A 24,696-nucleotide genomic window follows, 5' to 3' on the forward strand; every position below is an offset into this window, starting at 1 on the left:
AGGTCTTCTCCGTGTGTTTGACTTACTGAGGAAGCACTGACTGTCTGTCCAACACACAAGCAGTACATCTGATTCCTCACCATTGAACTGTGTCCACCAAAGTGCTGAGCTGTATATGTGTAAGGGACATCTATTAGGAATTTGAGGAGAATAGGAGAGGTGCCTGTCCTTCAGTAATAGCTGGAGATCTGGAAATCCAGGAATAGTTTATGTCTGGAGTCTTCTTTTCCCACTCATACTAAATTTTTTTTGCTAGAAAAAGCAAATCTTGTGGAGAACCTTGATAAAAGAACTTTTAAGTACTGCAAGTAAAGTCGGGGAGCATTTGAGCTAAAAATGCAGGAGTCATTGATGTTCACCTTCACATCACATAGTACCTGGTCAGGGACGATGCTGAGCACTACCAGGAATCCTATCCCCAATATACAGTTAGTCTGTGCACTTTATCACTTAGCTGGGTCTTCATTTGTTGGTCACTGACTGCTTTCACACAATGATGAATGAAACTGCCCAATATGTTAAAGGAAAATTTCAGAAGACAAATGAGAAACACAGATATGTGCTACAAAAATAATTGTACTTCCTAACCTTTACAGAAGCACACTTCTTTACTAGTAAAAAGAAAGGAAACAGGAATGTATACATGCCATTATTACAAAGTTTTCTATTCTATATACCGTACATACTACAGCCAATTGCATCTATATACATCAGCTTATTCCAAATACTCCATAAGAATGTGAATCTCCTTCAATCACAACTTTGAAAAACTTTCCTGTTTCCAAGAGTCAAAAATACCAATTTTTTCTCACATCTTCTGAAGAATAAAGTTATTACTGACCTAGTAATGGTCAATGGTGAATAAAACCTGGTAATAAAACCAGGGGTTACACTTTTTTTTCTTTTGATTCTATATGTGTTCTTTACTGAAGTCTGTGCTATAGTAAATCTTTGGTTCAGGGCAGACAAAAAAGGTACAACAGTAACTCCTGAAATACAATTTTTGGAGAAAATATGGGAGCTTGGTCAAAGAGGCAGGGTATGTTACACACTGTTTAGAGGGGGTTTAGGCTCTTGTCTCACTCTTCTGTCTTTCTCAGCAGGAGCTGGAAATTCTGCCTCAACTCAAAGGGGGAGGTTGTTGGTCAGTGACCCAAGCCCTGGGACACAGGGACCCTACTAGACACACGTGTGTGCTTAACTACAGCGGTGAAAGACTTTAGTGCCTGTGTAATCCCTCTGCCAGCCATCACCAGAAGCAAAAAGCTCCTGGTTCAAGTCTTACTGGCTTTTTTTAAAAGTTAATAAACAAATAATGATTTTTAAATAATATATGAAAACAAATATATTTTACTAAGAGGGAAGGAGAATATGAGGATGTTCGGGGTGCTGGTGCCCCAGTGTTGACAGCTGGGGCTGCAGGGGGGCTCTGTGAGGGGAGGCCAGTGTTGCCCTGTGCCAGACACAGACAGTTCCAACCCACCCATGGCAGGGCATGGCTGAGCCCACAGCTGATGGAGGGGTGGGTGCCCTGAGGGCAGCATGTTCAAGAAAGGGCAAAAACTCCAAAGAGCAGAATGAAGTGAGGAAACAAGAGTGAGAAAGAGCCCTGCAGTCACCAAGGTGAGAGAAGAAGTAGGGGCAGAAGGCACTTCAGGCACTTAGCAGAGGTTTCCTCTCAGTCCATGGAGAGGACCAACTGGGGTAGGTTCTCCTGAAGGATTGCAGCCTGTGGACAATCCCCACTGGAGCAGGGGAGCAGCATGAGGAGGAAGTAGCAGCAAAGAGGAGCTGTTATGGATTGACCATAGCAGTGTTCTCCATCCCCTGTGCCACTCAGGGTGGGGGAGACAGAGGTGTTGGAAATGAAGAAGTGAAGCTGAAGCTTGGAAGAAGGTGGGGGGTTTGGGTGTTTTAGGTTTTGTCTTTGTTTCTCAGCTTCCAATTCAGTTTTTTTTTGTTGTTGGCAATAAATCAAAATTCTTCCCCACATTCAGTATGTTTTGCTCAGCATGGTAATTGGTGACCAACCTCCCTGTCCTTATCTTGACCCATGAGCTTTGTCATTTTATTTTCTCTTCCTGTCCTGTTGAGGAGGGGTAGGGAGAGAGTGGCTATCTATCAGCCGGTCAAGGTCAACCCACCACAGGGGAACATGAAGAAAATGCAGGATCTTCACTAATCTAGATATTTATGCCAGGGAAAAAACCCCACAAACCCAAACCAACCCCATCTCTTTTTATCTAACTCTACCAACTTTGCCTACATGCTTACGTTCATGAAGGCAGTGGATCTATAAATATCAATTTCCTCTCTGTTCTTATTGTTTCGTTGATGAAGACACATAGCCTGGTAATGCTTTGAGCCCCCACTGTCTGCCTCATCTAGGGAGTACTGTGGCAAAACAGTGTAGAACCTGAAGGCAAAAGAAAGCTTCCCAAGTATCTGTGGAAACAGGCAAACCAAGGCGACAATTCATTGCCAGAAGCAAAGGGCAATTATCCAGGGCTGGAACTCGGGGAAATGTAGCAGGTTATGGCATTTTCTTCTGACACTTAACAAAAACTCTTGCTGCTAGAGACTTTCCATGTGATTGGCTGTCCATATGGCTCTAGATAATAGGTCAGTCTTTTAGGAGTCTGTGAAGATTTAGAATGCTGTATTTTTGTCATATCCAGCACAAGCATAGACTAGGAGATTTCTTTCCTCTTTGGAACTGTCCAAGCATAGTTTGAAGCATTTGCACACTCCTACAATATTTTTTTCATTCTATTTGTCTTCTTTCAGTTAACAATCTGAGTCTGTTTAATATTTCTTTCCAAGTCACACTTTTTAGCCATCTCAGCATTCTTGTTGCTCCACATCATCCTCAAAGCTGAGTACAAAACCTTGGATCGAGACCTCTAGGTTACGCCTTCAGCATTACTCAGCATTATTGTTACCATAGCTCTACAAATCTGTTCACACTACCTATCACTAAATTACCCATTCTCAGAGCTTCCTTCCTGCTTCTATGAAGGAAGATCAGCTTACTTTTGTTTGTCCTCATAGCCCAGAATCATGGAATAATTCCATTTGGAAGGGACCTTGGGGCTGTTCAGCCTCTGCAAAGAGCCTGTCAATCTCTTGCTTACTCTTCCTGACAGGGTGCAGCTGCTAACCTCCTCTGCAATTCCTTTGCCTGCCAACAGCTCCCGCTGCACATGTCCCGCCACAAGGACACCATCACTGTCCCCTACCCAAGGCGAAGGAACCAGGCACTGCCTGGTGCCTGAGGTTCGTATAGTGGCATCCTCCCACAGAACTCTGTCTGGATTGAGGTCTCCAATATGCTGGCCTGGGCTTCCTCCCAGAAGGGAGACCAAGTCCCATGGTGCCTCCCCACTGTCTCAGGTTTATGTATATAAAACCTTTCTTGTTTTAGCTATATATACACACCATTCTTATATTTTGGTTCTTCCAGTTGTCTGAAGAAGGCTTTTTCTACTTCTTCCTGATCAGATGGTCTGTACCAGACACCCATCACCCATCATGACATCCATGATGATTTAGCCTCTAACCTTGACTCATAAGCTCTCATCTGGCTTGTGACCCTTCCCAAAACAGAGACGGCTGCATCCCCATTGCTTTCTCATATAAAGGCAACTCTCAGTTATGCCAATTTCCCAAAAAAGGTATGCAGTCTTGTCCCATCACTCTGTCATGTAGGCTAACCCTTATTTGTGTGTGTACCCTTAGGATGGCCCCCTTTCTGCTCCTTTCTGCCTTATGTTGATTACAAGGTCTCTTGTCCATATCACCCCACACCCTTTCCTTGCCAATCAACTCCTCACTTCATTGTAGGTCATCATTATTTCTCCTCCCCCATCACTTCCAGTGTAAAATTTCTCCTCACCAGGTTGGGCAGCACATCGGCAAAGACATTTTTTTATCCCTACTTGGTCACAGGGATCCAGTCACTTCCAAGAAGTTCTTGATCACCAGAAAGCCTTCCAAGGTCTTGAAGACAAATCTTTGTTATTGACACCAGCTATGCGACCCCTTGTTGACCTGTAGGATTTATCCACTCTGCCTCAAGACCTTTCCCTCACTGACAGGACTGAGGAGACACTTCTTTGGCGCCTGTACCCTTGGTTACCACTCTTGGATCCATGTAGTCATGCTTGATATGCTCCAGGTCTCCCCTGACATCACTGATGCCTCCATGGAAGAGCAGCAGTGGGTAACAGTCCTGGAGTTCACAGAACTCGGCAGCATCTCCACAACCTCCTGGATCAAACCTCCCCAGAAAACCCCCTCTAATTAAGTTGCAGCTTTATCTCCAGAGATCTCCCAGGAGCATCTCTAAGAATCCAGAACTTCCCAGATCTCAAATCTGAGACTAACACCTGCTGCTGGCTCCCTCTGCTAGCTGTCCTGTTGGGTATCTCCTGCTTTGGCTCCCTGGCAGTGCTGTCCAAAGTGATGAAGGCAGGACATATCCACCTCTGAGGCCTTTGAGGCATTAAGAGCCCTCAGGTGGGACAGACGGTGCTGAAGGTCTGTGTCTTCACAATGCAGCTCAGTTTTGGCTCCCCTGCTAGGCTGGCCCCATCTCTGCCCTACACCAGGGGAAAAGGCAGGCCCATGTGAAAGGAGAAGAATTGGGGTTTTTTTACTAGCCTCCTCTTTCATTTTTCATGACCTTTTTTGAATAAAAAGTTGTGGGAATTTTTTCCCACTAATATTTTGTTCTGAACAGTTGGTTTTGTTGGTACTTGTCTTGTGGGGGTTTGACCCCACAAAAATCCAATCTCCAAGCTTCCCCCCCCCCAGTTTACCTCAACACTGAAGAGAAATTTTCAGGCAGGCACATCTCCATATGGGAGAATGAAATATATATATTTATTACTATACAAATAAATACTGTACAAATTAAAGCAATTATATATACACAATATTAACACACCTCTATCACCCCTCGAGCCCCTCCCACAATCAGTTCAGGAGAAGCCCTCAGGCTGATAGGTAAGCAGTCTTTCTCTCATTGGGGTATCAGGGAAAAGGGTTCCTTCTAACCACCCCCCACCAGTCTCAGCTCTGTGCTGAACTCTCCTCTTCATCACGAGGTCCAAGGAGATAGCTCTGAGTCCTTCCTCCTTGGTTTCATGAAGGTTTCCTCCCAGGAGTAAGATGCTGTTTTAAGTTCTTAAACCAGAACACGCCTGCTGCTAATTGGCTCTCACTCTTCTCCAGCTGCTGCAGCTCTCACTTTCTGTAGTCCACGTCCAAAACAGACATAGGCACCTCTGAGCCTGCTTGGCCCATCTCCAGTTTCACCTGGAGTTATTCTTCTCCTGGTATCAAGCTTCTTTCAGCCCATCTCCTTGGCTCAGCTTAAAATACTGAACCTTAAAATCCACCCCATGCAGTGGGGGGAAAAAAGCCCCCTATCTGGCTACAGGCATTCAGTCCAGTTATGAGCTGTCCTGAGCTCTGCAGTCTGGCTGGGGGGGAAGAGGGCCTGGCCGAAGGCCTGCCTCTCTCCCTCTTACCTCAGCTGTTGTGAGTGTCTCTCTCACAACACACACACACTCTTACATGCTGCCTCCGGCCCCTGCCAAGCCAGGGCTGAGGGGCACAGCCCCAACCCCCCCTCAGTGGGGTCCCCCATCCACCCCTCTGGCTTGTCTCTCTCTCACACTCTCACACGCACAGACTGACTGCCAACAGTTTCTGGTTGTTGTGTATATCTAATTTCCACAGGAGCAAACAAGAAGAGCTGCCATTGGCTCCTCAGGGGGAACTCTCCTGGGACCCAAACACCTCTAGGCCCCTCGGCTCCCGGGGAGGGGCAACTCAAACCAAGACATGCCTAAAGAAGGATACCCTGATGAGGAGGGGAAGTGCTTCAACAATAAGCTCGAGTACCATCGTGCCCAACATGGCTTTTCATCTTGTACAAATTTAGGTGAGAAGCTGCTGCTTTCAAGGCCTGACTGAAATCAGACAGGAAAACCAATAAATTGTGAAGACTGTGACCTTTCTTCGTGACAGAATTGAAAGGACAGCTAAAGAAAAGATGCATAACACAGTTCAAAGTTTTGAAAAGAAGAAAATAAACTGGAAAAATGTGGGGGAGAAAGTTCTGGATTCACTGCACTTAAGTACAGGCTCGATTTGGGATGTGTCAGTATCCCACTGATCTCAGAAGGTTTGTTTAGTGAAATGCAACACAGGCAGTCAAGTGCTTTGCCTTAGCCTCTGTATTTCTTAAAACACCAGGAGGTATCTCAAGCAAACCAAGATTCAATCAGTGGCTTTCCCTCAGCCCTGAACAAAGGTTTTTGAAAGGTGATGATTTTGAAAACCTGGATGCAGAAGGCCCTGGGCTGGCTGTTGTTTTGTGAGTGAGTTGTAATAGTATTGCCTGATTTAGACGTTAGCAGTTGAAGAGATGTCCTTATTTTTACTTTGAAAAAATGTTATCAGATGTGACTAATTGGAGACTGGAGGCAGGGGAGAGCTTAGAGGCACAGTAATTGTTCTTGTCTGATCAGAAGGATCAAAAGAGAATCCCTTAGAGAGTTAAATTTAAAAATGAGATTCCTGTGGTATGTGGATCTAAGATTGATTTTTTTCTGGACATGCCTGGACAAATAGAAAATCCTGAACATGTTTAAATACCATTTTGTTGCCAAGGAGCTGAAGGATTTGTTCTCTGTACTACATGTCTTGTTCTACATAATGGTCACATTTCCATTTGTCTGCTGAACAAAAAAAAAAAAACCAACAACTTCTGTGCTTTCAGGAATAGAAATATCTGGCAGTGAAATATGTGTTTATAGGAATTTCAGTGTTGTGGATCTGAGTGAATGATTGCTAACAATGATTTTCAATCGAATAATTTTGTTTCGAGACCACATTGACCCTCTGTTTTATGGCTGAGGACACATAAAGACCTACTTACTCAGACACTGAGTCTCCTGTGGCATCAAGCCAAGTACTGAGGCTAAAGAATGGGAGACCTTTGAGAAGCCCAGCACAGCCAGCTGCTAGCACCAGCCTGCCCAGTTCATCCTCTGTGGCCTGTCACCAGTCAAGTCTTGGGCCTGGGGATGTCTGAGCTGTTGTTAGCAGCTGGTGCTCTGGGTGAGCATGTCTGACTACGAAAAATAGAGAAGATGCTGCTGTCCACTTTATCTTTCCCTATGTCTGCACATGCCAGCATTTCTGCAATAGGACCTTTATTCCTCCTCCTGAATACTTCAAATCTTAATGCCACAAAATGCAATACAAAGTGAATAAATTTAAAGCTTTCTGATGGAGCATTGTACAAAATGCCCTTGGGAAACTCATCATAAAGGAACTTCTATAGTATTATACAGCCTCATTCAGCAAAAGGTCTCTGGGAGGAGCAGATCGTGGTGCACACACATGGGGCATTCAGAGCAGGAGGTGTCCCATGCCCAGAAAGCGCAGCTGGGATTCCTTTCTTTAGAGTGTGCCTCAAGGTTTCCTATTTTTTCAGTTACAATGAGGTCTCACCACAGAGGAACATAAAAACTGGTAAAATGAATGAAGTCGATGTCAGGCTGAAAAATTCCCAGTCCTTTCTCTTGAAGTAGAAGACCAATATTACTTGATAAGGGAAGAAGAGAGATTTGAAAGTGAATTGTCTCTACAAGGTTTCCTTCCCAGCACTCCTGCTCTGTCAGGGCTCATCTATCACCTTGAGAAAGGGATGCACAATACATACATCCATGAGGCACTCATTTCAACAGACCATTTCTCTCTCACAATGGTTTTCAACTCTTCTATCATACAGGCAGCTGCTTTGAGTGGTTGAACCTGTCTGAACCTTGCTCACGATCCACTCTTCTCCATTTGCCTTCACAGCTGCACAGATGCTTTTCAGTGGCAAACCCTGTTCTTGGAGAATGGAATGAGGCACTTCAGAGTGAGACCATTCCAGGCACATGTCTGCTTTGCTCTGGGGCTATTTGGAGAAACAAGCATGTTTCACACAGGCTTTGACTTCTGACCCTCTTGCTGTTTCTCTAGCTGAATTTTCCCTTTTCAATGCATGCACAGCCAGGTCACACCATACTAATGACAGAAACGGCTGAGTTTCCTTCTTTGCTTCTGGATTTATCTTCACCACAGGGCATGAGTTAGATACAAATAAGTTGGTCTCCTTCTCAATGTTCTCTTGACATGCTAGTCACAGAGCAGTCTCAATGTTGAAGATACTTCTGTCCCTCTTTCAGGCTTTTCTAGAGGGGTATCTTGTTAATGCCAGTGCCATATCTTGGTTTTCCTCTCTGCTGTTGGTTTTATTACCCATTCCTGCTAGCTAAGGATAGAAGAGCCAGTGCCGCGCTCCATGACTGCCCCTTCCCTTTTGAGGCATTGCACTCAGCACAAGCAGGACATAGGGTGTATTTTTTTGTGCTGCCCAGCTAGGAACTTCATCTTCTCTGGCATTCATATCTCACTACATTTTTCTTCAGCCTAACTAGCAAGTTTTGTAAATTGATGTACTACAAATACTAGTGTTTTCAGCACTGGAATGAATCCCAGAAAAGAGAACCAGCATTTTTCCATTAAAAAAAAAATAAAACCCGACTTTTAAATATGATGAAAATAATGTACTAGAATAAAATGCTATTTTTTTTTCATATTTTATGGCATGTATTTCCATGTTGCTCCAGTATTACAGTCAATAATCAAAAATAGGTCAGCTCCCAAATCATGTAGGACTGAAATGCATAAGAGAAAAGAAAAAGAAAGAAAGAAAGAAGGAAAGAAGGAAAGAAAGAAAGAAGGAAAGAAAGAAGGAAAGAAAGAAGGAAAGAAAGAAGGAAAGAAAGAGAGAAAGAAGGAAAGAAAGAAAGAAAGAAAGAAAGAAAGAAAGAAAGAAAGAAAGAAAGAAAGAAAGAAAGAAAGAAAAAGAAAGAAAAATACTGTTATTTCTCTTCCTTTGTAAGTCTGGTTTGATTAATCTCAGACTAAAAGTTTTAAGCTTTCCTAATGTCCCACTAGGAATAGAAACATTTTAAAATAAAAGGAAGACAGGCTGAGCTTTCATATAATTACCAGATTGTGGTATCAGAAGAAGGATTTATCCTTTGGCTGATCTGAAGGAAGGAAAAAGTCATGTTATCCCATTTCACAGATGAAGAACAGAAACATAAAAGCCTAAACTCTTCCTGTCCCACTTGGAGCTTCCAACTGGGACAGCTGTGCTAGGAGCAGCAGTGTTCCCTTTGGCATTCATGGAGCGAAACAGGCACCTCAGAGATCAGTTTCCTAAGGCAGCACTCACACTATCTACATGAATATGCTCAACACTGACAACTCACTGCTTTCACAATCACACACTAGAATCCCAAAACCACAGACTGTCTCAAATCGGAAGACTTAAGAAAATGCACTCCAGGGGTTTTCTATTTTCTGTGGCTGTTAGGTAGAGGTGGTTCACAGTTTTTTCTTAACCATAAGACTCAAAAAGACTTTTTTCGAATGTAAGTGTAAGATTCTTGAGTAATCTGACATCTATTGTCAGATGTAAAGGTTTTCAGGAAGAAATGATGTGGCTCTCAAAGGCTTCAGACTAAAGATGGAGAAACAGCAACTTTCCATCTCCCCTCTCCAAATGATAGATTTGAAATGCCACTTTTTCAGCAGGGCTTCCCTTCCCTCTTCTGTTGCTGTTTCAAATAGCCAGCCTGACCAATGAAGTGGTAATTCATGGCTGGACGGCTGGTATCAGATGCTCCCCCTGCTACGTGTCCCTGCCAAGGCTCTGCACACAATTTGCTCTATTGAAAAGCCAGCTCATTTCCACTTGCAGCCAGCTCTATTCATATTCCTCTCAGAGCTAGTGACAATAAATATTATAAAATCACACAAATCCAGATGGTGTGGGTTGGAGTTGCCAGCTGTTCTACCACTTGTGAATTGCCTCTCTTGTCCTGCAGCTTGGCTTCCACAGAAAGCATCTCATCAGTTTCCTACGGTCTCATTGCATTTCTTTACAAGCCATCCCCAGCCCGAGATATTTTCAGCTTTCACTGTAGATATATAAAGGAGAGAGAAGCAAAGCAAACTGGAGACAGAAAACCAAAGAATCTTTCACCTCAGAAATCGAGGATTATTTTTCAAATAGTGACCTTAACCTCCCAACAGCTTCCCAGTTTTCATTCCATGAAGAGACCACTTCAATGGCTCAGCTGATTTTTACTAATTCTCTTTCACAGGAGACTTATAGCTAAAGGAGAAGCAAAGGTTCTCCAATCTTGCAAAATCAGGAGGTAAACAGCGCCAAATGGACACAGAAATTGAAACGCTGTCATGACCTGTGCTAATAGTGCTGTGTAAATCCTAAATGTTGCGATGGTTACCTCATTTCAGCTTTAAGTGTTTGCTCTGAGTTTTGACTCTTTGAGCCTGGGGTGGTATCTGCAGCCTTCAGTCCAGTGAAGTTACCATTCAAAGGATTACCAGGATTAGGAGAAAGACTGTAACGCAGGTATGGTCTACAGGGTTGTCACTGACATAGACGTGAACATATGCGACTCCCACTAGTTTTGGTCCTCATATTGACTCTCTTGTGAGATCTTTTTGTTGAAAAAGAGTGCAGATGAGAGTGAGTGGGAGGCAAGGGAGGTGAGACAAGCCCAAAGTCAAGCAGCAAGAACAAGGAGAGAGAACTGGGAAAGCCTGAAGTTTCCCAGCAAGAACAGGGAAAGAGAAAGCCTGAGCACAGAAGAGCAAGTAAAGTCACCAGCTGTGGGGCCATGCTGTAAGCCAGCAGGCTTTTGGGCTGGGGTGCCAGAAGGTAGCAGGCACCAGCAGTGAAGCAGATGCTCAGAGCTGGTGCCATGGTTTGTGGCTGTGGTGATGGGACAAGGGTGTTTGAGGAGGGAAGAATATCCTCAAGGGCTCTCCAGGCAAGTGTTTTGAGGCACAAGTGTTTTACCAGCAGTCTATCTCATTACATTTCCAGCAAAGACTATTCGATTTATTTAATCTACTCTTCCCATTGCCTAGCTGCAAAATCAAAAAAATAACAATAATAACAAGGCAGGTCCAGACAAGCCATGAGTCAAGCCATCCAGCTGGGTTCAATGAGGAGCATGGTTGGGCACAGACACAGCTGCAGCATAGCTCAGGCAAAACCCAGGAATCTGGGCCTGAACTTAATCCCAACTGCAGTGAAGGCCCCCAGTGAAGGGTCTCATGGTTTTCTGTCACAGCTCATTTTGCAGCAGTGTGATCCCAGGTTACAGGGATGCACGAGATCAGGGCTCCATTTGAGCACAGACAGCCAAACTCTTTATGGAATATTGCAGAGCCTGTTGGTGCATTTAGGACCAAAAAAATTAGGAATCATAGGGGTTGTTGCTCCAAGGGCCTACAAGGGTGATTGCTGGCCCTTGAGAAAATCCTGCTCAAGGTAGGTTCAGGACTTTTGAATAAACCTTTTAGTTCATGTTACAGGAAGGTAAAATTAGATTTGCAGATCCATAAATGCATCAAGATGTTGAATGCAATGTAAGTCTCTTTTGAAACATTAATTTCTACTTATCTCCAAGTCAGTGACATCCATTCAGTTCTGGATGAGAAAGAGAGTAGGAGAGGAGGGGAGTGCCCACATCTGGTCTATACACAGCATCTCACAATGGCATGAGAGGTCTCTTTTCATCCTCAAGCCATTACTTCAAAAATATCCTTGGGTCAGAAACTCTCCAATTCAATACACTCCTTTCTCTGTCTGTTCTCTCAGCATCCCTCTGTGGAAAACCCTGTAATGTTTCATTAATTCCCACCTGCCTCCTGATGCTGGAATTTTACCATCAGAGACTGCCCACAAGTGAGATATCAAGCACTTCAGAAACATTTGACTTAATAGGTAAGACAATTTAGGGCTAGGCAACCACTGAACTGGAGTTATCTGGTCACAAATTTCACATTTTTAAAATTTTATATTTTTATTTCATACCAAAGGATCCAGTTAGCAAAATCCTATCTTTACCTTTGATTTTAGACCACTCATACCAAAACACTAGGATTTATATAATTTCCCAAATTATTTCTGAAAAAAGTGGATGAAGCCTGCTGTTATTTACTCAGATGTCATGAGAGAGCTGTCTCTGGTACTGCTTTCATTCTGCACCTAATTTCAACAAAGGAGTCAGATTCTCTCCAGCAAAGATCCTTGAACTACAATTACTAGTGACTCTTACTATATAAATTTATCATTCTTCTGAGTTTATATTAAAAGATCTTTGTAAAGTTCTGTCCCAACTTTGCCTTGAGTTTACCTGGTAGGAGTCCCATTATCTCAGTAGCAGTGCAGCAAATGACTCAACGGAGAATGTGCCACTGGGTATGTTACTCAATCATTCACATCTGCTGTGTTTGGGGACACATCTGAAATAGGCATCGGTGTTCCCAGTCGTGCCCCAGGGAGGCACTTATTCTAAGCGGGTGTGACTCAGCAACATTTCTTAATTATCTGATGGTTGCAGGAGACTTCAAGATTGAAATGTTGTCAGCAGCATTTTATCCAAAGTGGTGAAAAGCTTCTAAAAAGCACTACTGGGACATATTCTTGCTAGCTTTATGGCACTGGGCCTTCATTACCATAAACAAACTCTGATACCTGAGTGTGGTCTTTTGAAAAATTTGATATAAAGCCACAGGAATAAGGTTCAGTGCAATCATCTACAGATGTGTCCTTAAAAGCAATGGTACTCCCCATGTAGGCTGGGCCTGAGCTGGGCTCATTTCCCAAAGGATTGTGGCCTTCCTTTGCTGCTCCTCAATGTTGGCAAGGCTGTGCTGCCTTGGCACAGAGGTCAGAGGTCACCATCCTTTTGGGTGAATGGAGCTTGGCACCAGGTATCTGCATAGTTTAGGGATGGGATAACAGCAAAAGCCTTGAAAGTATGTGGTTGAGAAAAGAGGCCCTAAAATACGTAACAATGGGCTGTTACCTATCATTAAAACAGGGTAACATGGAAAGCTGGGAAATGGCTGCTTCTGCCTTGGGAGAGGGAGCAGCAGCTCAGCAAGGACAGAACAGTAAGCAGCAGGGTCAGGCACCTGCCACAGCCTGAAAAGTAATGTCCCCTCCAGGACTAGGCAGTGCCTAGCCTTGGGGGGAAGTCAAGGGCTGGGAATTGCCTCCAAATTCAGCCTTCTAAAAGGACCAGTGTGTGAGGTCATGAAAGATGACGGCCACCAGTGCTAGTTCCATGTGTCAGCTCCATGGTGTTGGGTACTCACAGCTCATCACCATCACGATCACCAAGAAGTGCCAGCTTTGAGTATGTGATGGTGGTAACTGAGGAGGAGTAAGAATAGACCACCTGTGTGGGGGGTGTTGTTGATGCATGTCAGCATAACAAAGGTTTATTTCACAGTTTAAACTGTAAAAAAAGGTGCCATTATCACTGTGTCCTTATCATAAAAGAAAAAAGGAGAAAAATAGAAAGAAATCTATTTTTAAATGAAGAGTTAAAATAGAGGGTTTCATAATGATCTTTTCAAAACTGACTGAAGAATAGACTGCTCCTGAGCTTCCTCTGGAAGCAGAGAGACCCTTCATAGGCTTCCTGAGAGCACTCAGAGTATCAGCATTAGGCGCCTTGTTGTTTTGAACAATTCTATTACACTTCTGCATTTTTAGTTAACTAAGTACTACAGAGCTGCCTCCAATGGACTGAGGGTCCCATGTAGGGCTAAAGATCCGAAGTCCTGGTTCTCAGAAATAATTCAAGGCTCTAATTTCAGCTGCCTTTTTGGAAGCTGAAAATTCAAAGCTTCCCTGTTTAAGCTTTCAGAGGAAATTGGAGAAGTGAAAATGTGAGGGTTTTTTTTTTCATTCTGAAGTTTGAAACAGCTGTCACAAAATGTTTATAACCATACATAGTGCTCAATAAATGTCTAGACCTGGAAGGAACTATGCATGAATTATGTCTGATTTATACATTAAATAAAAATAGAAAGAGCCAGTTGAATTTTAAATGTTCTCCCCACATTCAGTAAGACTTGAAATTACGATGTCTATAGAATATTGCCTGCATAAATGTCTAATGCATACTATGTAAAAAATATTTTAAAAGCATTCCAAAAGTTTATCAGATAAGGTAAATACTTGGGCCTAATTAAAACTTCTTAAATTGGCTTTTCATAGTGAAAAATATTTTTAACCTCACCCCATAAAGCACAGACCAAGATTAACCATAAGGAAAGGTCTGAGCTGCTAGTAATTGCTGCAAATTATTGCTCTTGGGCAGGTCAATAAACCCACAGGGCACATAATGTAGCCCTTCAGCAAGCAGACTCCAGTGGCAAGGCAGGACAACCCCCATCCCAGCTCTGGACCTTGACCAGATCCCAGGCCAGCTCTGAGAAGGCCACATCTTCAGCTCATCTCCTTATGGGGCAATGAAGTGTGTTTGATTACAGCATCTTTGGAGAGGCAGGAGCAGGGCCATGTTATGACCCTGACACTAGATTCTGCTTGACTCTCTGTCCGTGCCAGCCAGGAGCAACAGCCTTCCGAGCTGTGGATAAAACTGGGGACACCAGTGTTTCTGAACATCCACCCTACCTGCCCCCACTGAAGAGAGACACATTGTAAAGAACAGCCATCATGGAGCTGAAGTGCCACTTGCTTATTGGGTACAAATGAGTCAATAAACTCATATCAGATTTTTGCCTACAACGTGATCCACCTCAAAAGATATGAATCTAACACCTAAAAAGCAGTGCCATTATATATCTTTATTTAATCGCAAAATCCTTTTGGTGGATACTTCTGCTGCTTCTTTGGAGGATTATGTTTAAAGTGCAGATACTCTTACTGATTTAACTTTGAAGGGACAATACTTGGACTGATTGACCCCAGGGAACGAAGATATTTTTCTCTTCCAGTTTATTACCCAACCCAGGCAAACAAAGCAAAAAGATCAATTAAAATGGAATTTTATGAAGAGTATTCCCAGGTTTGGTTAGCTAAATCACATTTTTGCAATTAAAGTGGTCTTTATAAACATTTTAGGCCTTGCTCAAGATCATCTGTGTATATGAACATAAAACATTCTCATCCCAGTTTTATGGTACAGTTCTGTTAGAAAAATATTTCAGCAAAACAATTTCAAAACAAAATCTTGTGGTTTAGCTCCCTAAACAACAGAGGTAGTTTAGATTTATTTTGGCTGTCTCCACTGCTGCTCTATGCATAATGAAAGTGCTTGCCAACTCACCCTGCACAAACTCAAGTGCTGCCACTTCAGTCCTTCCTTGCTGTGTGCACTCCCCACCAGTGCACAAGTGTGCTCTCTGTGTCCCCATCACCCTGGCAGCTGAAAATTTCTTAGCTTTTACCCCCCCAAAATAAAGCAAAGTAGGCGAATGCATGCCCTGAGAGATACACATGTATTTCCATCCACCATCACAAAACTGAATTTTCTGGGGAGACCAACACACTGACACCTCATGTTATTGCCTACCAGTTCAACTCCATCCCTGGGTGACCTGACAAGATGGAAGCAGATTAGTAGAGCCATGGTAACACCAAGCTTGATTTGAGACACAGACCATGCGTGAAGCCCTCCTTTGTTGTAAGGAGCACCAGTTTCTCCTTACTTTGAGAAGAAACATGTGAGAATTGGAAACCCTTTCAAAACCTGCTGGGCCCTTTACAGAGCTACATATGTCTACAGTCCCATTGTGTGAGTAACAGTGCACTACAAAACCAGAGCTAAAGCCATTCAATCCTACAGCTTCAGCACAGAATAAATACAACCAGCAGGTCAAATGTTTCCCTGCTACGTTCAAGCAGCAGTAGCCAGTTTTTGGCACTGCTCCAGAGGGCTTATGCCTGCATGATCACAGTGGATATTTTACCCTTTAATGTTGAGTGCTTTCATGTTATATAATTTTCTTAAATTAAAAACCAAACCATGGGCTTTTAGTAAAGTTCACTCTGGGCCATCCCTTGTTCCTCTGCTTGTTCATGGTCGTTTTGCCACTGACAACAAAAAAAGGAGGACCAGAGCCTTTAATGCCCTAATTTTAAGTGTTAATATATTTACAGAAGACTATACAAACAAGCACTGAACAGCAATTACACATTATTTGAGCTACACAATATTTGTACATGTTGCTAAAACAATGCTGCTAAATGAAAAAGCTTTATTAGTTCAGAGTTTTTGGCTGCTGTTATTAAAAATATATTTACCTGAAAGGAAATCCAAGTATTTCATTTTACAAACAATTTAAAATACAGCAGTAAGCAACATAAACTATTGCTTCTTATGTTTATACAATTTTTTTTGGCATAACACTGCCATACAGTTACAGAATTATAAAATATATCTTTATAGTGCATTACAAATCCAGAAACTGGTTACCACTCCTACCACATACATATGGTATTGGTACTACCAAACATGCACGGCATTCTGTAATTAAACATTGCAAAGGAATACAGAGAAGAGAGCAGGACCATTCATAGAAACTAACATATAGCTGTTCCATTTTGCAAGTAAAAATTGTTGGGCTTTGGCTTTTTTCTTTTTACTGCACTTCTTTCTTAGAATGCATTTGAACAATGAAATCTACAATATTTTCGAATTTTATCAGTGCAAAACTACACCTAATCACCTGTTGTCAAAAGCAAACCGCATAAAGGGCAAACAACCATGGAATACGTTAAAACACAGAAAAAAAAAAGCAACTAATGATTAGCAAACATGCTTGAGCAGATCCCAAAAATATAAATGCCATAACCTTTTTTACTGCAAAACAATAATTTTCACATGGCTAGCCACAGTAGTAAGTACATTCAGTATATTTCACAATAAACTTCAGGTGATGAATACGCCATTAAACTTGTAAACATGGTAAAATTAAAAGGTGCCAAGTTTCTAAGAAGAGAATTCTTTCAGAACAATTTGCCAATTCTTGCAATTTTTTATTTTATAGCAAACAGCTTAATGCTTTTGTAAACAAAAATAAAGGTCATTACAAGTGTAAAGCCACAGGAGGTCTCTATTAAATTGATCTCTATAACTTTTGAACTACTTTTTAGGAGTCCACTAGGTATGGCATATATTAAACCTATATGGCATATACTAAACCTATTCTTCAAAAGAAATTCTTGCTTTCTCCAATGGTCTTAAGTAAGTATACTCAAGAACACAGGCTGAAAAAGGAACACAGCTTTCAGGAAAAGAAACAGTTCATGGGCAATACAGAGCACAGACATATTACAGAAACACAATTTACATTCCCCTTGGAGAACTCCATTAAATATCCGTTAATAGTGAATATATGTTTTTGACCATGATGTGAATGGAGGGGGGGTTGTCCATGCTTAGGCCTTTTTGACCTATCTTCCATTTTCAGACTTTGATGGCCATCAAAATTACCTTTTTAGCAGTTACTTCAATTGCAGTTGGATCTGGGGACACGTATCAAAACAATTACCAAAATGTGGAATAATGAGTATGGTTCTCAGCAAACCTAGACAGTACTTCCATGTTCTACATGACCACAATGTTAGACTCATTGATGCTGGTGTCTCCAAATCCAGAGGTACCTCAGTCAGTTGCTGGCTAGGAATGGGTTTTCCCTTTAACAGATTTTGCTTTTACACTGAAAAGGAAAAAAAAAACCCAACCCTGTTCCACGGTTGGAATATGACTTTTAGTACTTCATACAAAAAGATTTATTTGTAAAAATTTATTCAGAAGGGACAAGTAAGGTAATATTTTCATCAACTTGGGACAAATTTCTGTTTAGGCAGGCATCTTCTGCCAAAGGACAGAAGAAACACGGGACATTTTATGCCTAAGAAGGTATTTTGTCATTAGAATATCTCGCAGCATTTAAAAACTGACTTGAAGTGGATTACTGTTCATCTTACAGTACCTTTAGTACTGTGCTCAAATGCAGTAGCAGTTACTGAATAAACAGATCTGAGACAAACAAGAAATCACTTTCTCCACACAAAATATTTTTAAAACATAAAACTCACAGACACAAGGGATTGCAGAGGCTGAAAGAAACCATGAGTTCAAAACCAGAAAAATTCCTGGAGAAAAACGGGGTCACCTCATCTTTTCTTTATTTCACACCATCTGTTGGGCCATTGCTGGAGGCAGCACACAAAGCTAGAAACATCTTTGGCTCTGATCCATACTGGTAGTTCCTAGGACAATATCAATCCTAACATTGATCTGCATGATACTGTCACAATTTTTTAATGGCGAACCTTACTTCACATACCTGCATCTTATTAATAAATACAGCTTTTTTCAAGGAAATGCAATATGATATGTTACCTGTAAAACTACGGTGTAATAAAAGTTACATTTTCACTTAAACATACGTAACTTACTATAACTTGTGATGAGTACTGTCACAACTGTCAGAAAAAAAAAACGTGCAAAACCCCTCCTCTCTATTAAACAGATATACATAAATTTTATTTAAAAACAAACAAGCTGTTTTCCATTTAAATCCAGTAAATGTTCCTTGACTTACCTTATTGGATCATCCATCAACATATACAAAACTTCAAAAGGTCTGTAAACTTTCTGGTTATAGTACAGCTATATGAAACTGCACATTATTAGAATTATCCTGGAATAATTCAAGGAGGCTTATACTAGATTATATCAAATATTAACTATAATTTATACAGAGACCTAATACATTAGAGTGCTGCAATCTTAGAGTGGGAAACTGAGGAGCTAGCCCAAGCCACAGAACAGCTCTCAAAGGCTTACTGCAAATATTTTTAGCATCCTTCAGGATTTTATGCAAGCAATACGAACACCAAGATCTCAGATCTGCTCCTGGATGTGTGCACACAAGTAACTCTTCTGATCTGAATGGTCTGTGCTGCACATCTCACGTACCCAAGCTTTCAGTCTCTACACCAACACAGTATCAGGTACTGAGGCACAGTTGCATCGGGGATAGTAGGGCACAGAGCTGTAACTAATCTTAAAGTGCAATATTTTTGCGTGATTTGTACGATCGCCTTCAATTGCATCTGTGTAGTCAGTAATATTTATTCAAGTTGCACATTCATATCCCCTCACCATAGGATACTTAGAATCATATTCACAGGTGTGTGCATATACACACTACTCCTATTTAACAGCACGAAAGGCTACTCAGATGGACTTATTGGGAGGTTCTGTTCAACTAATATATGAATAGTTCAGATTCTAGGCAAACACTGGGCCAAAACACATTACTGTAGTAAGGACACAGAAATCCCTGAATACTTAAGCATATAGCAAGAGAAAAAGTTTAACAATGAGCAAATGACCCGACTTTCTTTGCACACCCTCAGTTCCTGAAGTAATTATTAAATAACTAAGTACTGGTGCTTATAAGAATACAATCATTTCAACACATATTATAATGTAAACCTGAAAACCAATACTCAGAACTTCAAGCATGGGGTGCTATGGTTGCTAAGGCCATGATTCTGTAAAGAAATGCATACAGTGCACCCACCTCATCCTCACAAATCTCAAGAGGATGCTATGCTGTACGACTGCCCTGCAATGAATCCTTCAACGCTTGCAAAATCAGAAGAAACAATTCCTCTATGAAAATAACGGTAAACCATCACGTTTTACATAGAGCAGAATTTGTTAATTAAAGCTGAAGTGTCCCATAGAAGCAATTCAGTTGATAACACTGTAAAACAAGGATTAAGGAGGGCAGGAGCCCACCTGACACAAAAAATCCCTCACTTGCACAGTCCCCATGGTTCTTTGTAGGTAACTGATATGCCACTACTCTTTCATGAAAACTGAAACATACTGAGTTGTGGGTTTTAAAAAAATAAATTAAAAACTGCAGAGTTAATAAGGATGTAAGTACCAAAGTTCTTGACTACATTTTCAAATACACTGGTCCCTTAATGCAGGCATCTCTGCCAGATTAAAAGTATTTTAAGTACTTAATTAGGAATGGTGAACCAGTAAGCATGTATAGGTGAGAGCTGTGCCACAGTAACGGAATAGTGCACTGCAGAGAAATCTTTTGGATGCACATTTCTAGAACTTTGTTTTAGATCAGAGTAAGATTTCTCTTTTTTTTTTGTTCAGTAGATACAAGATCTACTGAGGTCATTGATGTTCAATCAAATTACAGTATAAATATAATAACACCCCCGGCATCCCTTATTTCCCCTGAACACTATTAATTTTCTGTAAAGTGTTTAATACTAAAGTCCATAAATTGAAGGCTCTGTATAACTACTTATGTAATAGTTATGTTCCTTATACACAGGGTATAAATCTTCCCTATGCCATTCAAGAAATAACTGTGTAAAAACAATGCTATGAAGTTTGCATGGTTAGGCACTCAAGACTGAAAAAGTCACAGTTGGAACATGAAGTGTCCTCCCTGTGCATACACGGGGGGGCAGCATCCTTAACTATGCAGACCAGTTCTATCACAGTTTTATTTCCTGCCCCCTTCTGTTCTGAAGGTCAGAGGTGAACATGAACATGGGTATCCCAGTTCAAGTCCAGGGAATTGTGAAAGCCTTCTCAGGATCCTTCCAGCTTTAAAAAGGTGGTGGCTGCAGGAGGAATTCTTTGAGGCATTTCTGCTCAGACAGACCTAATGCCTACCGGAGTGATCTGGGTTAACCTCAGAAAAAAACCCCATGTATCTAAGTTCTTTTCCTCACAAGTCAGCACAGAAGGAGAGATACATTTTCCCTCTTCCCTGCTTCTTTGGGATGGAAAGATCCTAATCTTTGTCCATGAGTATCAAGACCCCTAACCGCCACTCTATTTGATCCCAAGAACCAATGCTACCCAGGGAAACCAATGGATGATGCACCACCATGATGGGCATTAGCAAAACAGAAAAGTACAAGACTTTTTGTCTATGCTCTGAAACCCCTGAAAACTTCACCATTTTGAGTTATAAGACCTGAATAAAGTCCCGTAGCACTCTGACACTCAAACTGCAGTCAGACTCCTGCCTCATAACATTTCATCAGAAATATATTAAAGGCAGTGGATAACACATAGACTTTTAAATAGAAAATACATACAGAAGTTTTAGAATATTTTAGAACTGTAGGAAGTGTAAATTCCACCTGCATTATTTTTTTATTAGTATTCTGCACAATTAATTTGCTGGGCACTATCTTGTTTGACTGAATGGCAAGAAATCAGAAGCAGCTACTCAGAGAAACCAGACAGTTCTTCAGTAAAATAAAGTTGAGAAACATCTTCATTGAGAAATTCCTGCTTGCTGGGCTCCAGCCAGACCAGAAGATTGGCCTGTTTCAGGTTTCCACTGATGACTGAAATAACATTAAACTGTGAAAGACTTAAGATAGCAAAAAGAGGAAACAGACAGCTGGAAGGAAGCATCAGGACTGCCATTCTCTCTCAGATCAGCAATAGGGGACTCAGCATTGTTCAGACCTTACCCAAAACTGGCCAAGAAACATCCAAGTTAAGGTAAGACCCAACCTAACAAGCCTGATGACATTTTCTCTGATGGTTTTGCTGATTAGGCAGTGCTTTGTGGTGAAGACACTGCTTTGCTTTTCAGCTGTTAGAGGCTTTCCAGGTGCTGAACCCAACTGGGGGAGTTGTTTTATTACAGCTGATCGACAGCTTTCAAAATGAGACCAAATCTGATCAAAGATTAGTAGTAAAAAATGAGCCAAGAGAAGGGAGAACTTAACAGGGACTAAAAGAAGTCTAAAGTGCAACTTCTCCTGTACCCATAAGCTGAGGATAAAGTTTCACTGTAAGTTAAACTTTTATTCAATGTACAATGATACCCAGCTGTATAATACATGACATATAATATCCATCATTGTGTCTCCAACAAATATGCTAATCTAAGGTAAAAGATGCTGTGCAAATACTGCCATTAAACATGAAAACACTTCCTAAAAAAAATAGACCCTAGGGTAAAAACTATGCTCTTGAAGTAATTTCTAGTAATCTCATAAACAGAAATCAAGACTTAAAGCATGTTAAAACTAATTTAAAAATTCTGATGTTCCAAGGCTTTCAATGTTACACTTCTTTTTTTTTTTTTAATACTGGATGAATTTAATGGCAAAAAGTAGATAAGCTTTTCTATGCAATCTGTCTGGAAAAGATAATGAACTTCTTAGCTTTCAATATGCACAATTGTTTTAAAGAGCCACACCTGCTTTACTGCTGATAAACTGAGGTTGAAAAAAATAAAATTCGTTAATGTAACAGAAGTCTAATCTGATGAATTTGCAACAAGTGTAGTCTCATGAACATTTTATACTAAACTAGATGGAAATTCCAACCAAAATGAAGGAGCAATGAATAATTTGCTTCATTAAATATGAAACAATGATTTTTAACCTCAGACTCATGCTTTGAGCTCATCCTTGGTTTTTGTGGTGGTCCCCCCTGAAAGCGTATCCTTATCAAGGTTATCTTGTAGATCTGCCGATGTGTTATTTGAAGAATTCTCAGTGTTACATAAATCTTTCTCTATAGTGCCTGGGTGACTTCCACAGTCATTGTTCATATTTTCATTATCTTTTTTGGAATGAGAAGCATCCTCCTTTCTGTCTGAAGTATCATGAATTTCTTCTGATTTTGAAAGCTGACTGGTATCAGTGTCACTGTTCTTTTCACTGTTCTGCCTAACAGCATCAGAGTTCATTTCTTGTTCATCCTGATAATTTTCTTCCTCATTTTTTGTGAGTTCTACCTTTTTTTCTTCAGTTGTTTTACCAGCTGAGCTTCCACTTGCTGATGTATTCTTAGGCTCTTTGGGTTTCTTATGTTTAGAAATATGACTATTGGGAATAGAAATTGGAGATGCTGGCTTTTTATTTGTTTTGCTTCCCTCTGACTTTTGTTTTCTTGGAGGCCCCCAGATAAAATGCTCTGAGGGCGTATAATGTTGCTGGGCAAATCTCAGCAGTTTCCTTCTTTCTCTTCGGTCCCTAATAGTATACACAAAATATTCTAGAGCACTTTGCTTTATGTTGGGAATGGTATCTTCCACCAGAGCTTCATGCAGAATAAATTTTACCAAGGGAGATTTGAAACTCTCATATCCAAGTTCGCCAAGACTTTTCAGAATTCGAGTGATTCTCAAGTAGTTATGTTGAGACCTTTGGAAGAAATAGATAAAAAAAAAATCTATTGAGTCAGAAAAAAAAAGCTTTACAAACACAGAACTGGATCTGCAATTCCTCAGTCCTTTTTATCACTCCAGGTGTGTACTTCAAGCTTCCTGTACTTTAAATTCTCTCAGCTGCTGAAGCTTGCTAGCACCTCCTTTGCCAGGATGTTGTGAGTGAAAATTAGCGTTTGTAAAACGCACTGGGGGAGCAGGCTAGGAGAAAACAAAATCAACCATGTACTGATTTTGATTCCTTCTGCTGTAGGCTGTATGAGAAGGGTAACAAAGCTGGTGAAGGATCTAGAACATAAGTCCTATGAGGAGCAGCTGAAGGTAGTGGGGTTGTTTAGTCTAGAGGAAAGGCAGCTCAGAGGAGACCTTATCACTCCCTACAACTACTTGAAAGGAGGTTGTGGCTAGGTGGGGCGTTGGCCTCTTCTCCCACGCAACCAGTGACAGGACAAGAGGAAACAGCCTCAAGTTGCACCAACCAAGGGGAAGTTCAGGTTCAGGCTGGATATTAGGAAACACTTCTTCACTGAAAGAGTGGTTAAGCATTGGAATGGGCTGCTCAGGGAAGTGGTGGACTCACCATCCCTTGATGTGTTCAAAAAATTAGTAGATGTGGCACTTAGTGCTATGGTTTAGTTGATATAGTAGTGTTCAGTCAAAGGTTGGACTCAATGGAGGTCTTTTCCAACCTTAATGATTCTATCCTGTTCTCTTTCTGAGGAGACAACCCAGTCAACTTTACAAAATTTAGGGTTTGTAGTGTATTTATAGTGTAGCTACAGAACAAGATTCATTGCACTTCACTCAAGCTATTTAAAAGCTGGGTCTCCAGTCCAGACTAGCTACCTGCACTTCTGACACAGTTCATGCTGGGGGAAAAATAGGTACCTCTGGAGAGTAAGTCCCAGTGTTGTAGTGGGATAAGTCTAAGACAAAATGAATTGTCTTCTGGAAGTGCTTGGGAAGAGCTCTTTCCCTCATAAAGTACACCTTGGTAAACAGTAAGACTTCTGAGTTTAAATTCTGGATGGCTAAAATTAGGTAAAGAGTCCCAATTCCTGACTTAAAACTGTAGCTACTCACTAGTAAGAACAGGATTAAAAACATGCAGTGAGTAACATTTGGGCTTCCTGAAACTCTGTTTTACCTGTGGCTCAAGTCTGAGCCCACACCCATATTAGCTCATACAATGTTTAAGCAAAATTATTAACAAATTATTCCCATTATTCACCCAGAATTATCCATCAGCAATTGTACCTACAAGCTTTCATTATGACAGGAGAACAAAATTCTGTGAGAAAACAAGCTGCAACTCTAAGGTGAAAGGTATCAAGAAAGTGAGCATGAGATTTGAAAAGAGATTTTGATACAATTAATCCACATGGGACAAAATTCAGTACAAAGTTAGGCTCCACAAAATGCCAATGAAAAGCAACAGATATAACTTGCTGAACATTGAGCCAAAGTTTGAATTAAAGCATGGCTAAACCTCTCCAGATAAGCACT

General features: G+C 41.2%; 1 protein-coding gene across 4 annotated transcripts in view; it reads right to left on the reverse strand.

Annotated features, from left to right (window-relative positions):
* Positions 1-16,066: 16,066 nt before the first annotated feature.
* The window catches only part of OGFRL1 (opioid growth factor receptor like 1), a 91,551-nt gene continuing 82,921 nt past the window's right edge, over positions 16,067-24,696 (reverse strand). For all 4 annotated transcript variants that reach the window (XM_051777731.1, XM_051777732.1, XM_051777733.1 and 1 more), the window contains one exon: positions 16,067-23,167. In XM_051777731.1, coding sequence (XP_051633691.1) covers positions 22,411-23,167 — 757 coding nt within the window. In that variant the 3' untranslated portion in view covers positions 16,067-22,410. The remainder of the gene's footprint in view (positions 23,168-24,696) is intronic.

This window comes from Manacus candei, unplaced genomic scaffold (assembly GCF_025592945.1).
Source record: "Manacus candei isolate 608988 ecotype Guabito, Panama unplaced genomic scaffold, ASM2559294v1 h1tg000011l, whole genome shotgun sequence".
In the NCBI taxonomy this organism is placed as follows: Eukaryota; Metazoa; Chordata; class Aves; order Passeriformes; family Pipridae; genus Manacus; species Manacus candei.